Below are 18450 nucleotides of genomic sequence, written 5' to 3'. Positions count from 1 at the left end.
AAGGTGGAATTCCACCCTGTATATGCTTCTGCGTATAGAGGAACAGAGAAAAGCCATCCACGCTTACTCCACAGGCCATGACATTGGGAAAGGAAGGGGGATGTATTTTAGTCAAGGTGTTGTGCAAGGTGCTGAAACCATTTGAAGTAGTCACCTGTGAAGTGAGTTCAGACACTACGAGCTTGAGTCAAGTTATACCCTTAATTAGACTTTTGGAAAAGCAGCTTGAGAAACTGAAGGAGGAGATTAAACAAAGCAATTCCGCTAAGTATGTCGGACTTGTAGATCAAGTACTTTATTTGCTTTGCCAGGATCCAAGAGTTTTCAAAATCTTGAAATCGGATCACTACATTTTGACAACTGTGCTTGATCCTCAGTTTAAGACCTATGTCTTCTCTTTGTTTCCAACTGACCCAGATCTGAAGAGATCCAAGGAGCTCCTGGTGAGCAAGATGACAGCTCAAGTGTTACGTGACAGGACGGCGTCTCCTCCTTCAGCTTCTCACTCAACTACTGCTAGGAAAAAACTTTGCTTTCCCAAGACATCTAGGGATAATGTAGATGACTCAGCACTGATCTGGTCTAAAAGATTTGACCAAAAACATGACACCTCTGTTGTAACTCCATCTGATCCTACTATCAGCATCCAAAGGATGGTGGAGAAGTATTTTCACAACAGCATAGAAATAGACACATCAGACAGTCCCTTTACATACTGGGAGGAAAAAAAGGGAATTTGGAGACCCATGTACCAACTCGCTTTACACTGCCTAAGCTGCCCACCCTTCAGTGTGTACTCGGAAATGCTATTATCAACTGCCCTGTAGCAAAATACCCTGGGCTACTAAGTCTCTTAAATCCTTGGGTATAAACTAATCAAAAAATATCCACAATATGATCACAATATGAGATTAACAATCAAGGAAATATTAGAGCAAATATATAGTTGGAAGCAATGTATGCTTTTATATATAGGTTGTGCTAATCTAGTCTAATCAAAATGATATAATTTACTAAATTGCTTTTTCCACTTCATATGCTTCCCATACTTCTTACCTCTGCTAATTGAAAACTCATAAATTTTATATGGCAATATAAATGCCCTAGGATAAGCCTAATGAAATTGCAGCAAACCACAACACAAGGTGAAATGAATTACCCTAATTTAAAATTTTACAGCCACTCAGAGATATTCAGATTTATTAGAGATTGGCTACACTCAACTGATTAAACACTCTGATTGAACAATCCTTCCTAACCAGTAAACATCTGATTTCCTTTTTACATACCCACAAGCAGGAACTCCAAATCATATACTACATAATTCTTTATTACTATCTGCTAGGAAGGTCAAGCATTACACTAGACACAAACTAGCTTTACATAGTCACCACTCTTTGATTTTGCCACTTTTAGCCAATCCTGAATTTCAAAAGAGCCATGCACTTTACCCATTTACCACATGGCTAAGTAAGGGTATTAACAGCATAAGAGCATTGATGAATCAAAAATATTACATTATGACTCAAAAAGATCATCAAGCCCAGCACCAACCTAGCGCAGTAATTAAATTAATATCACCTACGAATTGGTCCAACACACTAGATGCAATGTTGTCTAAGCCTCTTGCGGGCTATAGTCCGCTCACTATAAATTGCTACATAGACCTATTCACTACATGAGTGAAATCAGGACTCTCTTCTTGGTTGTACACATTCCCACATGTAACGCTAGACAATATTCTTAAAACTGTTCCATTACAATTCTGTTCTAACATCCAGCATCTATAGAGGGATATTTTATAATCTCTTTCACAGAGGATATCTGTCTCCTCAATGGAGATTCCTAATTGTCTTATCAGAAACAAATATTTGTCTGAAATTTGTATCAAATATGGTTTTATTTAGGCATTGCATGTGGGACTGTCCTCTCACAAACCGATTCTGGAGACAAGTCAGAACATTTCTTCTACTCATCTTTTTAATTATGTACCCTTCTGTAAAGAGTGGGCAATGTTAGGAGTGATCACCATGCTTGCAAGCAGAGCGTGATTACCCAATATGGTGTAGCCTAGGGCACAAAGTTGTTGGGTTTTTTTTGGGGGGGGGGATGCACAACATTTTTTGGGGCACACAATTGTGACAGGAACGAAACTGAAATTAATTTTAAAATAATCAGAGAATAGTTGTTCTCCAAAGTAAAAGGAAAATATGAAAGAAAAATGTTGTTAGGTTTTAATCTTAGCATTTTCCCATGGTAAAGGCTGAAGACAAAAAGGGGTCCTTGGGCGGGTGCTTGAGGTTAAGTGAGTAGAGGAGACAAAGATGGTGACAGGCACAGAAGTGAAAGCCCCCTACCCATAATAGCGCTCATTCATGTCTCCGTTCTGCTATACAGTTCTGATTTTACAAAATGAGTGATATAGATTGCTGTAATCCTGTCACATTTCAATTGAGATTCAATTGCTGGCGATGTGGAGAGCAGACATCACGGCGATGTCCGGTTGTGAACATTGCAGCCATTATGGTAGGAATCTCTGCTCCTTTTTCAGCACACCTCTATGGGGTGCGGAGATTCCTGCCTTAACATCGGTGCAATGCGTCTCTGTGGAAGTTCCAGAGACACATCATGCTGAATGGAATCTCCCCATATTCTCTCTGTCATTGTGTACTTTGGCCCTCGTGGCAGCATGCCATGGACCCCCTCCCTAGATTGCCAGGGGGATCCTCCTCTCCTTCCAGAGTCCTTGGTTCTCACTCTGTGGGTTCCAAGCAGCTCATATCTGTTAGGGCCCACGACCACCAGGATGAGCTTTTAGAGCAGTAGTGTAGAGATCTTCACCTTTAGCAGCCACCTTTCCCGTAGAGCTTTATGTGCTCACAGGTACCCAGATGCTCCCAGGTCTTAGGCCTTCAGTAGTAAAAGCTCATCCAGGATGGCCGCAGCGCAGATGGAACCGGGGGCGCTAGCCCAGACTGGAGCGGGTGGTCAGAGGCAGGCCTAGGTCAGAGGTCCGTAGCAAAACAGCGAAGTTCAGAATACAAGCCAAAAGGTCAGGAACACAGGCAAACAGGTAATGTCCAAGGTACAGGCAAGGGTCACAACAGCAGATCAGGCAAATAGAAATCCAACAGCAGGTCAGCACAGGACTGGAACGCTATAACCGGCAGGGAGGCTAAGCCCTCCCTGCCTTAAATACAATAGGTAGCCAATCAGGGCCTTGACTTGAAACAACCCCCAGGCACTGCCTAATAAATTAAATGAACAATTAATTACCCTGCAGGCTGTATTGAGTTCTGCGCACGCGCTCGACTGCCCTGTATTGCCGGGACACGGGGCTTAGAGTCTCGGTGTCCGGACATTGCCCTAGCAATGGTTGGCCTGAGAACCGGAAGTGACGTCCCGGTCGTCAAGGAGACGGCCAGGATGACAGACAGTGAGGGGAGTGAGCTGCGGTGGCTATGGACACTGCCGCGGCTCGTAACAATATCAGCCTTGAGTTACTACCATTTCTGCTGTGTTTCCTCTGGGTCTAAGTGCTGGGGTCACTTTTTCAGTTGCCAGGATCCTTCTTAAATAGGAACTCTGTGAAACTCGACAAAACTGTTCTCCAGAGGAGAATACCACAAGCACCCCTTGATTTATTATGAGAAGCCCTTACTCCTTACTGCAAAAACACCCATTTTCACTGCAGACAGTTCTTATCTGACAATGATAAATAGGTCCCTTAGACTATGGACACTTGTCTTGAGACTCAAGACCTGGGACTAGTAAATCCCAGGAATAAGACAGTGATTTTCAGCTTAATGAGGACCTATTCACTGGGGCAAATGTTATTTAAACAAGTTGATATTAGTAGCCGAATGCCATGTTTCCCCCTCCCCATCTTCATATATGTGTAAGATTGTCTTTTAGAAAGCCCAGATGTATCTCTTGATAAATTAAGCTAGATTGACAACACACAATCTCTGTACAACCCAGAAACTTTCCCTAACTGTGCAGGCTTGGTTATGGAAACCCGGAAAGTGAAAAAATACCCACCAAAAAGATGCAACATTTAAAGACTATTTTTTAAAATAAAAGATTAACTCACTTCTGGCTCCCACATGGAATCCAATATGACGCCAGGGGAGTAGGCCACAGACTCTTCACTGGAAAAGATCTCACAAGCTTTAAAAGCTATTTACTTGAACTTCCAGATTACCTGTTATCAATGAAGGAAATACAAAAAGAGCTGAATTGCACAGCTCATGCAATAAACCTCAGGCATCAGCACTGGGACTAATGCTCTTGGATCCAAAATGGATGACATTGTAGATGTGTACTATACCAAGGAGAGATATGATCTATAATTGTTCCATTGGCAGTTTGAAGAATGGGGTACCCTTATCTACCTGAGACCCTATTGAAGATGAATGAGAGTGTAAATGCCCAAGAATACCGTCAACCACAGCTTCCACACTTTTCCACACTGATCAGCCTCCCCTAATCGCCCACTCTGGTCTATAGTGGGAAGCCCTGTGCCAAGCCCTGGGATTGCAGTATAGTCCTTGTGAATTTCAGGCTGTCTATATCACACAATGGCCTATACCCCTAGAATTCATCTACTAGGATGTAGATTCTGCAATAGAAATACTGTATATTACTGTTTGGCACTAATAAGACTTGCTTTCATGTTACATTTTTATATGACTCTCTGACAGTGGGGTCCTTTTTGTAAGAATGTGCTTTCACAGTCACCTTTGTTCTGATCTTGTTTGATAATCCTTTGTTCTAGCTATAAATAACTTCTTCTAATATGACATATTAAAGAACTGTTAGTCACCTTTGCTATCATTTATTTAATCAAAAATGGAGCAACAATAATTGAACTTTACGCATTCTTTATTTGTGAGTTGTATAATAATTAACAGTAGTCACCACTAACAGTTCCAGAGAACCAACAAAGCAATTCAGCAACATACATTTTTTTTTTCTTGTACAAAAGAAACATATGTCAACAATGGGGGGGGGGGGGTGACGGACAGACAAGGGGGAGGTGGGAATGAGGGAAAGAGGGAGGGGGGCAATATGAGGGATAAGTGGGTGTAAATCAAGGTGCCAAAACCCCCCCAAAAAACTACAGCTTGCAATTGGAAATCACTCCAGGTTAAATCAGCTTATTGCCATCTCGGTGTAAAAGTTGTTACTGTGGTGTGAGAGAGGATAAAGCTCTTATGCGGTAGTCAGTCATTTCTTTAAATTCCAGCCAACTGAACCAAGTGGCTGTAAACTCAGAGTTCTGATAACTGGCCGATAGGGTCAGATCCTCCATGGACATATAAAAATGAATGCGTTTGAACCACTCAGACATAGTAGGAGATGAGGGAAACTTCCAACGGACCAGGACTTCGCTGCATTGTTTAGGTGTTTAAGGAGTGATTGTTTATAAGAGGAAATGGGAATGTTGGACAACGACAGGAGCCAGATACCAGGATTTAGAGTTAAGAGAGGTGAATTATTTTGTTCCAGTAAGGAGAGATCTTAGGACAGGACCACCAGATGTGGAGTTGAGAACCTACATAAGAGTTACATCTCCAACAAAGAGGGGATACGGACAGGGAAAATGTATTTAATAATTCAGGACACCTGTACCATTGTGTTAAAATTTTGTATTCAACAATAGTGGTGTTTTGTGAACAGGCATGAGTAGCCATGAACACTTTCTGCCACTGGATTGGCCCACTAAGCTCTTTTAGATCTCTCTCCCATGAATCTGTGAAACAAGGTTTTTGTGTGAATTTATCCTGAATGAGTAATTTGTAGATTGATGAAATAGTATGTTTGGGTGTACTTTGGAGACTACACAGAGTCTCAAAAGGCATAAGCGGCCTGTTGATCTTAGCTAAAGTACCCTTCGTCTGGAGAAAAGAACGGAGTTGTAAATATCTCCAATGTTCGTCTGTGGGATGCGAGACTTCTGATTGGAGTTCCCCGAACTCTCAGATGATACCATGCTTAAGCAGGTAATTTAATCGTTGGATACCTCTCTGAGTCCAAGCAGCAAACTGACTGAACTGAAGTCCAGGTGAGAAGTCCCTGTTGCCAAAAAAGAAGACAAGGGGGATATAATCGTGGAGATACTTTGGCTCGCTCTAATCTGCTTCCAACAGTCAAGTGTGGGCCCAATAGTGGGGTGTGTGAGTTTGGGTATAGTCGGGAGCTACGGCATCAGGTGTAGTGGGGTTGGCATTCCCTGACCTTCTATGACAATCCACTGTTTACTTTTCACTTGTCTTGTCCACTCCAGAACTCTAGTGAGCATAGAAGCTTGGTAGTAACACCATAAGTGTGGAAGCTGTAAGCCTCCTTGGTGTCTTCGTCTATAGAGTAAATCATGCTTAATTCTCGGCCGTCTAACCCCCCAGACAAAGTCTCTAATTAAAAATTGCAGATTCGCAAAAAAGCACAGGGGCACTCTAATTGGAACCGTATGTAAAACATATAATATCTTAGGAAGGATAGTCATTTTGATTCATCCTCACAAACTAGGAGAGTTTTAGTGTGGACCATGATTGCAAATCCTTGTGTGTTTTATTTAAGAGAGGAGTGTAATTCAAACCAAATAATTTAGAGGTGTCGTCTGACAGCAATACCCAGATATCGGACAAAGGCATTGAAGGGAAAGGAAGCCTTCAGGGAACCCGCTATATGGTCTGGCAGTGAGATGTTAAGTGCGACTGATTTCGAGTAACTAATTTTGAAATTTGACAGATTGGCAAACTTTGTGAATTCGGTCATCGGGTTCGGGAGGGAGATGATTGGATGTGTGACAACAGATAGCAAGCCGTCTGCAAACAGCGCTAGTTTAATCTCCCTATCCCCCACCTGCACACCGCTTATATCTACATTCTGGCGAATCGCCCTGGCCAGTGTCTCTATATAGAGAATAAAGATTAACGGAGAAGAGGGCAGCCTTGACGTATGCCGTTGGAGATCGAGACGGGTCCGGAAGCATCCCATTGATCCTGATTTTTGCACTGGGTGATTCATTTAGGGAGAGAATCCTGTGCAAGCAAAGAGGGCAATACCCAAATGCTCCAGTACCCCTCACATGAATCTCCAATTAATTGTATCAAAAGCCTTCTCAGCGTCTGTGGAGAGGAGAAGTGCCTGGGCCTTGGACTGAGAAATGAGATGAATTATATCAATCATTTTGGTTGTGTTATCAGGAGCCTCTCTATTAGGAACAAAACCCACTTCATCATCATCATCATTTATTTATATAGCGCCAACATATTCCGTAGCGCTTTACAATTGGGGACAAACGTAATAAACTAATAAACAAACTGGGTAAAACAGACAAGAGGTGAGAAGGCCCTGCTCGCAAGCTTACAATCTATGGGACAATGGGAGATTGACACATGAGGTTAAGTATACATTTTGCATCTTGGCCCAGCCAGACTGCAAAGGTAGGGTGACTCATAAGCTAAATGATTGTAATTAATTAACTTTGGGAGAAGCAAATTCAGGTGGTTGGCAATGAGTTTAGCAATTATCTATATATCAATGTTGAGGAGGGAGATAGAGTGATAACTTGAGCATTGAGATGGATCCTTTCCTTCTTAATGGATGACAGTGATGTGTGCCTTCAACGCTTGACAGAGAAGTAGGTTAAGTCTGATACAGCGTTGAAGTCAGACAAAAGAATGGGAGACACTCTACATTTAAAGGTTTTTTACTACGCGATCGAGAACCCGTCCAGACCCGGACTCTTCCCCGACAGAGATGATTTAATAACTTCATCCAGTTCCTCACCAGAGAAAGGCTGTTCCAACATCTCCATTTCTCTAGTAAACCTAGGAAAATGTATCTCTTTCAGGTAATTTTTGACGGCTGCAGAGTGTCGGAAGATAGAGAACTTTTGTGCTTGGTCTCTAAAGTAGCAATTCGGGAAAGTAGGGACTCCCCGTAAGCCTCCTTTTGTTGTTTGAGGAAAGATCCAAGTTCTATACACTTTCCTCTAATAACACATTTGTGAGCCTCCCAAATTGTGATCTTGGAAGTCTCACCATTGTCATTTAGAGTGATATAGTCATCGAGGGATTGTGCAAGCTGAGATATTGGTCCTGCAAAAATTGTTCATTAAATCGCCAGGTCCATTGTCTAGGGGAGGGGCCGGCCAAAGTCAAGCCAAGATATCTGGGGGCATGGTCTGAATCCACTATTTGACCTTTTCGAAAGTCCAGGAGAAGATCCAAATGTCTATGTTCAATGAAAAAATGGTCAACTCTGGAGTAGCAACAGTGTGGAACAGAGTAGTATGTGTAGTCTCTGCCAGTAGGATGTAGGAGACGCGAAACATCTATCATCTGATGCTCATGGAACTTGTGTCTGGTTTTCCTAGCCTCTCACAAGGGTAGCCTGGGACCCTGTCCCACCGTGTCTACTAGAGGATCCATAGCCCAATTAAAATCTCCGCCTACTAGAAGGACATCCTTTTTGTATTCATCAATTAAGTCCAAAGTACGTACTAGGATAGCCGACTGACCCTGGTTCGGAGCATATAAGTTAACAAAGATAAAGAGTTGACCAAATAGTTTTCCCTTCACCAAAAGGCCCCTAGTCTCACCAATTTTGATCACGGTATTGTCTGTGAATTAAAGCCTTTGGGAGAATAGGATTGCTACTCATTTCGATTTACCAACAGGGTTATCATTAAAAAATCCCATAGGGTAATGGCGGTTATGAAGTGATGGGGCAGATTGTCTTTTAAAATGTGTTTCTTGAATGAATGCAATGTCAACTTTCAGTGTGTGAAAGGTAGTTAACATTCGTGAACGTTTTTCAGGAACGTTAAGACCCCGAACATTAAGAGAAGAAATTTGTAATTTATCCAAGAGGTGGCAGGTCAGGAGGTGGATCGCGTTGCTGGCAGGCATCAGCATCATAATAATAGCTAGATGACCTATTGTCTACATATGACAATAAGACAGTAAGTAGATTTCTTATTGATTAGTATTAAATATGCACCTTTCACCTCACTATAAAAATGGTGATTTGATAGCAGGTAGCATATATCCTCCAAAGGTTATATACCACTTCAGTTATTAAAGCATGTCCCTTCTCTGCTTTTATTGGCTAAATTGAATCATCTCTGGCAGAATACATTGTTTACTGACTACCTGATGCTTCCATCTTGTGTGATGGCATGCCAAGCTAATCATGTACTAATTATGCAAATTACATCAACCCTTATGACACTCACTGTAGGTTCACAGGAATGCAGACAGAAGGTCAATAATTGTGCAATTCGTAAAGTGTGACAATAACAGCTTAGGAAGCTTTATGTATAACTGGTTATTTAGCTTTACAGCAAGTAATGTCTACTTTAACATTTTCAGATTTCCTTATGCTCCTTTGTGTCTGCTTGTACGTCACTTTCCTAAACATGTGCATATAAGGGGCCTCATTTAGAGTTGGATGTATTTTGTGTACCAAATGTACGCGTGTACTGACATGTAGCTGTGCATCTCAAAACACAACACTATTTCTGCACCAGACTTACAATTGCACCCCACCCCGTATAGATGTGGTTTGTCAGTGTTAGTAATGTGAAAGTCACATTAACGCATTTGCACACAAAACATGTAATGAAGTGTCCTGTACACAAGAAACAATAGTGCCTTGACAGTATTATTAATGAATGTTGAGAGGCCCTGTGATTGTTACATACCACACTGGAATGGACTGTCAAAGACAGTCCCTGTTCCAGTGTATTGGCCATCAACCATTAACTGCCTCTGGCTGATCTTTAAAAGGACCAGTTGACTGAAAGAATTTAGCACCTGCATTCCACTTCTATTGACTGCAAGCACTAAGCAGCTGCTCTACTCCTACAGTTCTTGTGTTCCAGAAGCAGAGCAATAGCTTTGTGTCTTCAGTCAACAGAAGCGGAGACCCGCTGCATCAGTTTCGGGAAGTCTGGGCAAATCATAAATGACCCACTGAAGAGGAGGGGTGCACTTTCCCCACTTGATTTTTGCTAGCCATCAAGATTCTGAACAGGAGCTGGAATAGAAAAAGTGGCAGATTGAGCATTCCAATACGTCTTGGCCTATTTTCTCTGTCTACACTGCTTGCCTTGACATCACTTAACGTCACTGACACTCAGGGGCTTAGCACTCATCAGCACTGGGAGGACTGGGCTGATTGACTTATTGGGAATGGTTTCAGGTGGCTTTATAAGCCTGTCAGTCGTACACTCCCATTGCCTATAGTAGCATTTACTAGCTTAGGCACTGTGCTCTGTATCTGTTTTGTTGTCTCAGTTGGATTTTTAGCCTTGCTTGTTTGTTGACCAATCTTGTCTTCCGTCTACACTGACCCCTACTACTCTGTTTGTCACATGCTATTGGTTTGGATTGTACCTGACTATTCTGCTTTTTGTATTCAGTTACCATTACAGTAGCAGACTCAAAAGGACCATCTTGTAGCTAAATGGGTATATCATTTATTTCAAGGGGGTTCTGTCTCTGTGAAATGTGTATATCTCTTTACAATGGGGGTATGTCACTGTGCAATGGATATATCTGTGTAATGGGGAGGTGTCTCTGTGTAATGGGTATATCTCTTATTTTATTGTCAGGTGTCTCTATGCAATGGATATATCTCTGTGTAATGGGGAGGTGTCTATGTGCAATGGGTAGATCTCGGTTTTATTGGAAAGGGGCTTTGTGCAATGGATATATATATATATATATCTGTGTAATGGGTATATCTCTGTTTTATTGTCCGGTGTCTCCCTGCATTGGGTATAGCTCTGTGTAATGGGGAGGTGACTCTGTGCAATAAGTATATCTCTGGGTAATGGGAGTTGTCTCTGTGCAATATGCATATCTCTTTGTAATGGGAGTTGTCTCTGTGTAATGGGTATATCTCCTGTTTTAGTGTCAGCTGTCTCTGTTTTATTGTCAAGGGGCTCTGTGCAATGGGTATATCTCTGTGTAATGGGGAGGTGTCTATGTACGATGAGTATATCTCTGTTTTATTGGAAAGTGTCTTTGTACAATAGGTATATCTCTGTGTAATGGGGAAATGTCTCTGTGTACTGGGGAGGGGTCTGTGAAATGGGTATATCTGTGCATCCATTTGTAGCATCCATGGCTTGGTATATATTACAGACTGTGGCTGTAATATTGGTGGCAACCAGGCCTTATCTGTGTGGGGTTTGTAGGTTCTCCCTGTGTATACGTGGGTTTCCTCCGGGTGCTCCGCTTTCCTCCCACACTCCAAAAACATACTGGTAGGTTAACTGGCTGCTGACAAAATTAACCCTAGTCTGTGTGTGTCTGTGTTAGGGAATTTAGACTGTAAGCTTTAATGGGGCAGGGATTGATGTGAATGATAAATATTATCTGTACAGCGTTGCAGAATTAATTGCGCTATGTAAATAAATTAAGATGATAATAACGATACTGGAAAATGGATAGGGTGCAGTTTATATTTTTTATTTTTATTGACTCTTTATTAAAATGCATCAAAGACCATTATTTCTGTGATACAGGAGATCATAAGTAATAGAAATTTAAATGTAACAACAATAAAGGGGTTTAACCATTTTTTTTTCCTGACCAAGGCTGAGAAATTGCCTTTTTTCTATAAAACTGACAATTAGGCCATATACCATTGCTATGACGAATAACACAGAAGACAGACATTATAAATGGGACAGTGTCAGACCAGGAACGGCAAAAAACAGTCATTGGGATGTAAGGCACACCAAACACAGGCAGGATTCCAGGAATTTAGGAATGGGTGGCAATAGGTGGAGAACAAGAAAAAGAGGCAACTGATTGGGAAGGATGGAACCCAGGAGAAAGATATCTATCTGTCATCTCTTATATATGCTACATCCTCAGACGTTTTACGTAAAAAATAAGTCTAGATTATTAATCTATTCACTCAGTTTCCATACCTTGGAAAGTCAGTGACATTTTACCAGGAATGGTTTCTTGGAAACACACACATCAATAAACTGAATTTTAACAGCTAGTGAACTCTGTGACCTGTAATTTCGTCAGTGGGAGTCACTGGAGCTATAATCCTGAGAATTGAAGTTATGATGGTTGATGTACACATCATAACTGACCTGGAATATTCCCTGAAACTGTTCTCAGGTTATATATTGTAATAGATGCATCTTATGTTCCAGAACGCTGTGCTGAGCCAGGAAGTAATGTGGCATAAATAAGCCATCATCTCCAAAGTTAGTCACATGAAGGAAATATAACTCCCTGAAAATATACACATTCAGGGGAGGGTCTCACTCATCTGTAACATGTTATATATGTAGATTTATTTAAACGATACCACTGAACCCCATTGCCTGCCTCTTGGGTTTGAAACCTGTAATAAAGTGCCAAGCCTCTGAATGCTGCCTGCTGTCCTACTTTCTTTGCTAGAAAGACAATAACCTGCAGCTGGAAACCGCAAGCAGCGCCTACAACCAAGAAATAGAGAGACTTGTTACGCTGCTAGTTACCCCCTTTCAAATTTATTTTCATAGGCACAGATTCAAAACAGTATGGAAAAATACCTATAATGCCTCTTAACAGCTGTTTAACTCATGTGTGCCTCTGAATATGGTATAATTACATAACTACAGAAAGGACGTGTAATATTGATATGGAGCTGCATCTCGTATAAATACCCTGCAATACGACATCCAGGTTCCCTTGGATGTTTTTTTATATATATATATATATATATATATATATACACACACATATACATATATATATATATATATATATATATATATATATATATATATATATGCGTCTATATATATATATATATATATATATATATATACATATGTATAGTATATGTGTATATATATATATATATATATATATATATATATATATATATACATATGTGTATATATATATATATGTATATATTGTCACGTCACCTTAGCCCCGCCCCCACTATAAAATGTCGAAATTCACGACATTGAATAGCGGGGCTTAATGATGCGATTAAGCCTCGTCCCCGCCATTCAATGCCGTGAATTTCGGCAAATCTGGGAGGTTTGCCTACTCTTCCAAGAGTCGGGAGCCTCCCGGGAAAACGGGGAGAGTAGGCAAGTATGATATATAGATGAAAGTAAAGATGTCCTGTTTGCATAAAGGCAAATATACATGTAACCTTATACCTAGAATTTAGATGTGTCTGGATCAGAGATGTGACAACCATCATTAACTCCAACCCTTGTAACCTGTTTATGTAGGCACAGAATTTATGTCTCATTGCTAACATATTTCAAGATCCATGTAACTCAAAATAAGTCACACCTCAAAGTAGGGTGCTTAACTTGTGTCTGCACACCCTTATTATACTGCTGGCACAATGATAATCCAACCCTCCAAGGGCTGAAAGTGCAAGATACATGTGGTGTTTTCATTGTCTCCTCACCTTGATTGCTGGTGTTGTAGCACCTATTGAGTAATTGGACCTGCCAGTCTGTGTTCTACTTTATGTAAGGTTTCTAGATAGTGATAAAGGGGCACAGCCTAAGCTCCTGGGTTTAACTGTGCCTTAGATGCTGTACTTTCAAATTAATCTGGAGGAACAGAAAGCAGACACAATGTTAAAGAAGTGGAAGCTAAGTGGAGGGGTGGATAACACTCGGCGTTGCCAGCTGGGTCTAGTAATGAAACACAATAAATAACATGTCCGGCTGGCAGATGATTGGGCTGGGTGTGTTCACTTACAATAAATTAATGTTGTGCCTTCTGTCTTACAATGAACAATGGGCTTCGTAAGGAAAAGTTATTTTGAAACCTGAATGTGAAATAATTTAGTGGGTAATATTAATGCTGTGGGTTACTGTATATTTGTTATTAAATAAACTCCAATGAGCAGTTAATCCAGTTAATCTGTTTGGTCATAAAGATTGTGTAATTGCGTAAAGATATTTAATTACTACAGATTAAAGATTGTTAATTACTGAGCATTAACTTCTTATCTCTCTCTGTATAGGTTACACCAAATGTGTCCTCATTGGCCATGATTGGGGTGGAATGATTGCTTGGCTAATTGCCATATGTTACCCAGAGATGGTCACCAAGCTGATTGTTTTGAGTTTTCCCCATCCAACGGTGTTTACAGGTGAGTTGGAAAATATACAACAATGAAAGGAGTGTAGTGACTAGAATAGCCGTATACCTGCCATATATACCTGCCATATATTAGCCATATATACCTGCCATATATTAGCCACATATACCTGCCATATATTAGCCACTAGAAGAAGGCTTAAATTCCCATATCTTTTTTAACTCTTTCACTAACTAGTAATTGACAGGAAACATTAAGAACATTTTAAAAAAAAACATATGTACTATAAAGCCACATTGTAACCACATAAAAAATTGGACATATAAAAATAAGTTTTAATAATACCTAGGTCTATAATCCTCCCCTCTTAATATTTTGTAGTCATGTTCAGTTTATTTAAAACATCCCTATAAATGTGATGCAGTGGTCACTACTCTAGTGCATGTAGGTAACCACATATGAAAAGGAACAGTGTTATTAATTGCAAGCGCCATAATAGAGTAGTGTTGTTTATGATTTAAAATGTACACTTGTAACGAGCAATGTCAACTGACATTCTCCAGCATTCATTACTAATGGGTTTCTGGTTTCAGTATCTTCCTGGGAACAATGCAGTGTCTAAAAATTCCCTTTGTATTTATTAATGCTATGGACATATTTTACGAAGAGTACTTGAAAGCACAGCAGAATACCTTAATTGAGTAAAGTTTTCAGTTTTTCTCCCAAAATACTGCTGAATTTAGCCTTCTCTATGGTTTAAATAAGTCATTAGACTGAGAGCATATAAGAACTGTCCTTAGAAATATACTTCTCTGCCAAAGGCTTATGCTTTAATGGGGCCTGTTTGATGGGGCAGCACATTTGCCTCTTGTCCCCAAGTATAGTGTACTGTGTAATAAAAACAGATACAAATAGAATGGTCAGCGAAGTACTGGGACCTCTATGTTGGAGGAAGAAGAGGATAGACCACGGCAAACCGTATTCCCAACCACCTGAAAATCACTGTGGCTATCCCAGATTCACTGGGCTATGTGGGCCAGGGTAATTAATATGTTTGGAATCCCTGGAGTGGCAGCTTTGTCATTTCTGTGTTAGCAGAATATTGGACAGGGGTCACAAAGACTCCTACAGTATATCAAAGGAGTAAAAAAAAGAAAAAAAAAAGACCACACATAAATGATTTTCAAAAAAATCTTAATTGACTAATAGACTCCCCAAGACCCTTGTTTACCAGTTTATTAAATATAAAATAGAATCTTCTTTTGTCAGTCATCATAGTCCATAATGCTAAAATAACAAACCCGTAAAATACCGCAAAAATCTATACCTCTGCACCACTACGAATGACTAAAGAGAAATTATCAATTGTTTTTCCAACTGGTTGCTTGTGATTACTTGATGATAAATAGGAGTCCCAGGGACTTTGAACTACAATATGTATGGGAAGAGATTTGTGTTATTAAAAGTATAGGGCTATTAAAAGTATAGGAAAATGCATCTCCATCAGCTGTCTACAAAAAAATCTAGCAACCTCTTCTTACAACTCAATTATTCTCTTCCACAACAACCTTTTTGCTAACTTCACTTAGTCACAACAAAGTAAAGACATCTAATTCAAATATTTGTATCAATCTGTGTACACTAATATTTACTACATTGTATTTACAATGTTACAAAATCATAGCCACAAACATTTCTGCAAGCCAAAGACAATTCCATTCAAAAACATTATTACTGACTGAATGTGATCTTTCCAAAATACCACCCCTCCATGTTGTCCCAATGTAGCTTCTTTAGTTTATAGCTTTACCAATAAAACACTGACAATAAACACTATAGGACTAAACACTGAATATATTAAACATATTTAACCAGTATATATCCCTCATGATCACATATTACCCTCAGCCCAGATGGGCCCATATATATATATATCTTTTCTGTGTCCAAATAGGAAGAAAGATTTCCTGTGTGAGCAGTCCTCTCCAAATAGGGTCTTTGTCTTCAGAAAAGTTAATTACAAAAACTTCTGTGGGAGTGGCTGACAGGGTCGTAACTAGGGCTGTGCGATAGGGGCGACTGCCCAGGGTGGAATGTTGGAGGGGGGTGCACAATTTATGAATATTTTAGGTTCATTCGGTTAAAATTGAGGGCTAAAGGGAAGGAATTTTTGTTTCTTGCCACAGGCATTAAAATTTTTGGTGGCTGATGTACCTGATTGGAAGACAAGTCTATTCAAATGTAAATGTGTTTGGCCTCACAGCTCTCTTTAGACAAATGCTAGTACCTTTCCATATAAAGTGGGGGAGGAGAGAAACCAGTTGTCTTATCAATGGCTACTAAGGAAGGAAGATGGAATATATATTAATCAATGATATATAATCTTCAGTTATAAAGACTAATACAGGAAGCTCAAAACAACATTATTTTACCTATTTTTCACATTTTTTTTAAATTAAATCCAGATTCAAAACCAATTCCTTTCACGATTTTTTTGCAAAATTAGTTACAAAACCAAAACATGGACACATGTAAGAACCAAAACCACATCCAAAACCAAAACACGGGGATCAGCGCATATCTCTAATTTGTATATCCTATTTCTATGACATTATCCTCTCTCTTTCTCTGTTATATTGGGAAATTTGGATGAGACCTACTAACCACAGACTGCTATATATCACTATTTTATTAGAATATAGACAACATAGTTCTTTACAGATGAGTCTTTTGTATTGCTGTGATCTCAACAGAATCGTTTGTTGTTAGTATATGTACCAGCTGTTGCTGCTCTTGTGTAAAGGGAAATAAACAGATAAATAAGAAATGCATCTAGAGTGTCTCTGAGAACATGGCTTAGAATACATTTTATTTTCCTCCGGCATTACTGCCTGAGACCCGCTTACAATATATAATTTATCAGGATGTCAGTAACACAGCATGACCCACATCTCTTGTAATTTAATGTGCATTACTATGAGATTATTATGAACACACTGAAATCTCTGCATGCGGGGATGTAACAAAGCCCAGGCTCTCTCGCTTGTGCTATTCAATATAACTTGGACAGCAAGAGCTGTCATCTACCCTGGGAACTGTTAAGACAGTGATGTCGTCCTATTTTTTTCAGAAGTTTAAGTAGCACTAAACTGCGAAAAAATTAAATACCTTATTGTATAGCTCTATGTAAATGGAATTTACTCATAAATGTTAAGAAAGGAGAGAGCTGACAACAGAGCAGAATGCCAATTACCCCCTCTGTTTTTTAACTGAGCTGATAGTGCTATCGGCTGTGTAGTTACTGTTCATGAAGCATACATGTCTGTTTATTTAATATAGGTGTACTTAAAATAGATCTCGTAGGGCGCTTCACTCAGGTATGCAGCCGTGTAAATAGTACCCCAGAGTTACCACCAAAAACTCCACAATCAATACACAGTAATACACAAATGGTACGTACACTGGCGCTTCCGTCTTTGACTCACAGAAAACCTGTACAACAGAGGAATGTGTCTCCTCAATCCTCTCGTCATACGAGGTACATGATAAGGAAAGAGACAAAGAAAAAACATGGCATAATAACGCACAACATCAAATAAAGTCCACCACCACTATGGGGTATATGTTGATCCTCAAAAATAGGTGATGTCAGTAAAACTTCCAATAAGCACCCGTGATTTCTTCAATTCTCTCCCCCTTAGGGTATATGCTTACGTCAAAAGAAATCAATATGAGCCTGTAGGGTTATTCTCTGTTCCCTTAACAGTATAGCAGAATGTATTCTCTCTCACTCCACTCCAACACATGGACATAAGAAGAAAAAGAAACAAAGCAACCACAATATACCCTATAGTGGTGGTGGACTTTATTTGATGTTGTGCGTTATTATGCCATGTTTTTTCTTTGTCTCTTTCCTTATCATGTACCTCGTATGACGAGAGGATTGAGGAGACACATTCCTCTGTTGTAGAGGTTTTCTGTGAGTCAAAGACGGAAGCGTCAGTGTACGTACCATTTGTGTATTACTGTTTATTTAATATGGCCACACGTGGAGACATTTGGGCAGTTGGGCAGATATTGCAATGTATTTTGCTGAAAACAGCCTAATTAGTGTTATTCATCCAACTGAAGTACATTTGATCATATCAGGCATGCTGGTAAATGCAGCTGGAAAATGACTGTTATCAGGTCATGTGCGAGGTCATCTTTTGACCACAATACACCTTAAAAGTAAGGCTGGAAGTCATTTGGCCAAGTTGGAGAGACATAGCATGTGCTGAGTGGCTATATCACTATGTGTATACACTATATATATATATATATATATATATATATATATATATA

The 18450-nt window shown here is 39.8% G+C and overlaps 1 protein-coding gene across 1 annotated transcript in view; it reads left to right on the top strand.

Moving 5' to 3' along the window:
- EPHX4 (epoxide hydrolase 4) overlaps nucleotides 1-18450 on the top strand; it is a 70120-nt gene that overhangs the window by 35946 nt on the left and 15724 nt on the right. The window contains exon 4 of the mRNA XM_075182385.1: nucleotides 14029-14157. Within this exon, the coding sequence (XP_075038486.1) occupies nucleotides 14029-14157 (129 nt within the window). The remainder of the gene's footprint in view (nucleotides 1-14028; nucleotides 14158-18450) is intronic.

The sequence above is a fragment of the Mixophyes fleayi genome, chromosome 8 (genome assembly GCF_038048845.1).
Source record: "Mixophyes fleayi isolate aMixFle1 chromosome 8, aMixFle1.hap1, whole genome shotgun sequence".
NCBI classification, from domain to species: domain Eukaryota; kingdom Metazoa; phylum Chordata; class Amphibia; order Anura; family Limnodynastidae; genus Mixophyes; species Mixophyes fleayi.
The sequence above is the reverse complement of the archived record's forward strand: the minus strand, read 5'-3'. Positions and strand labels throughout refer to the sequence as shown.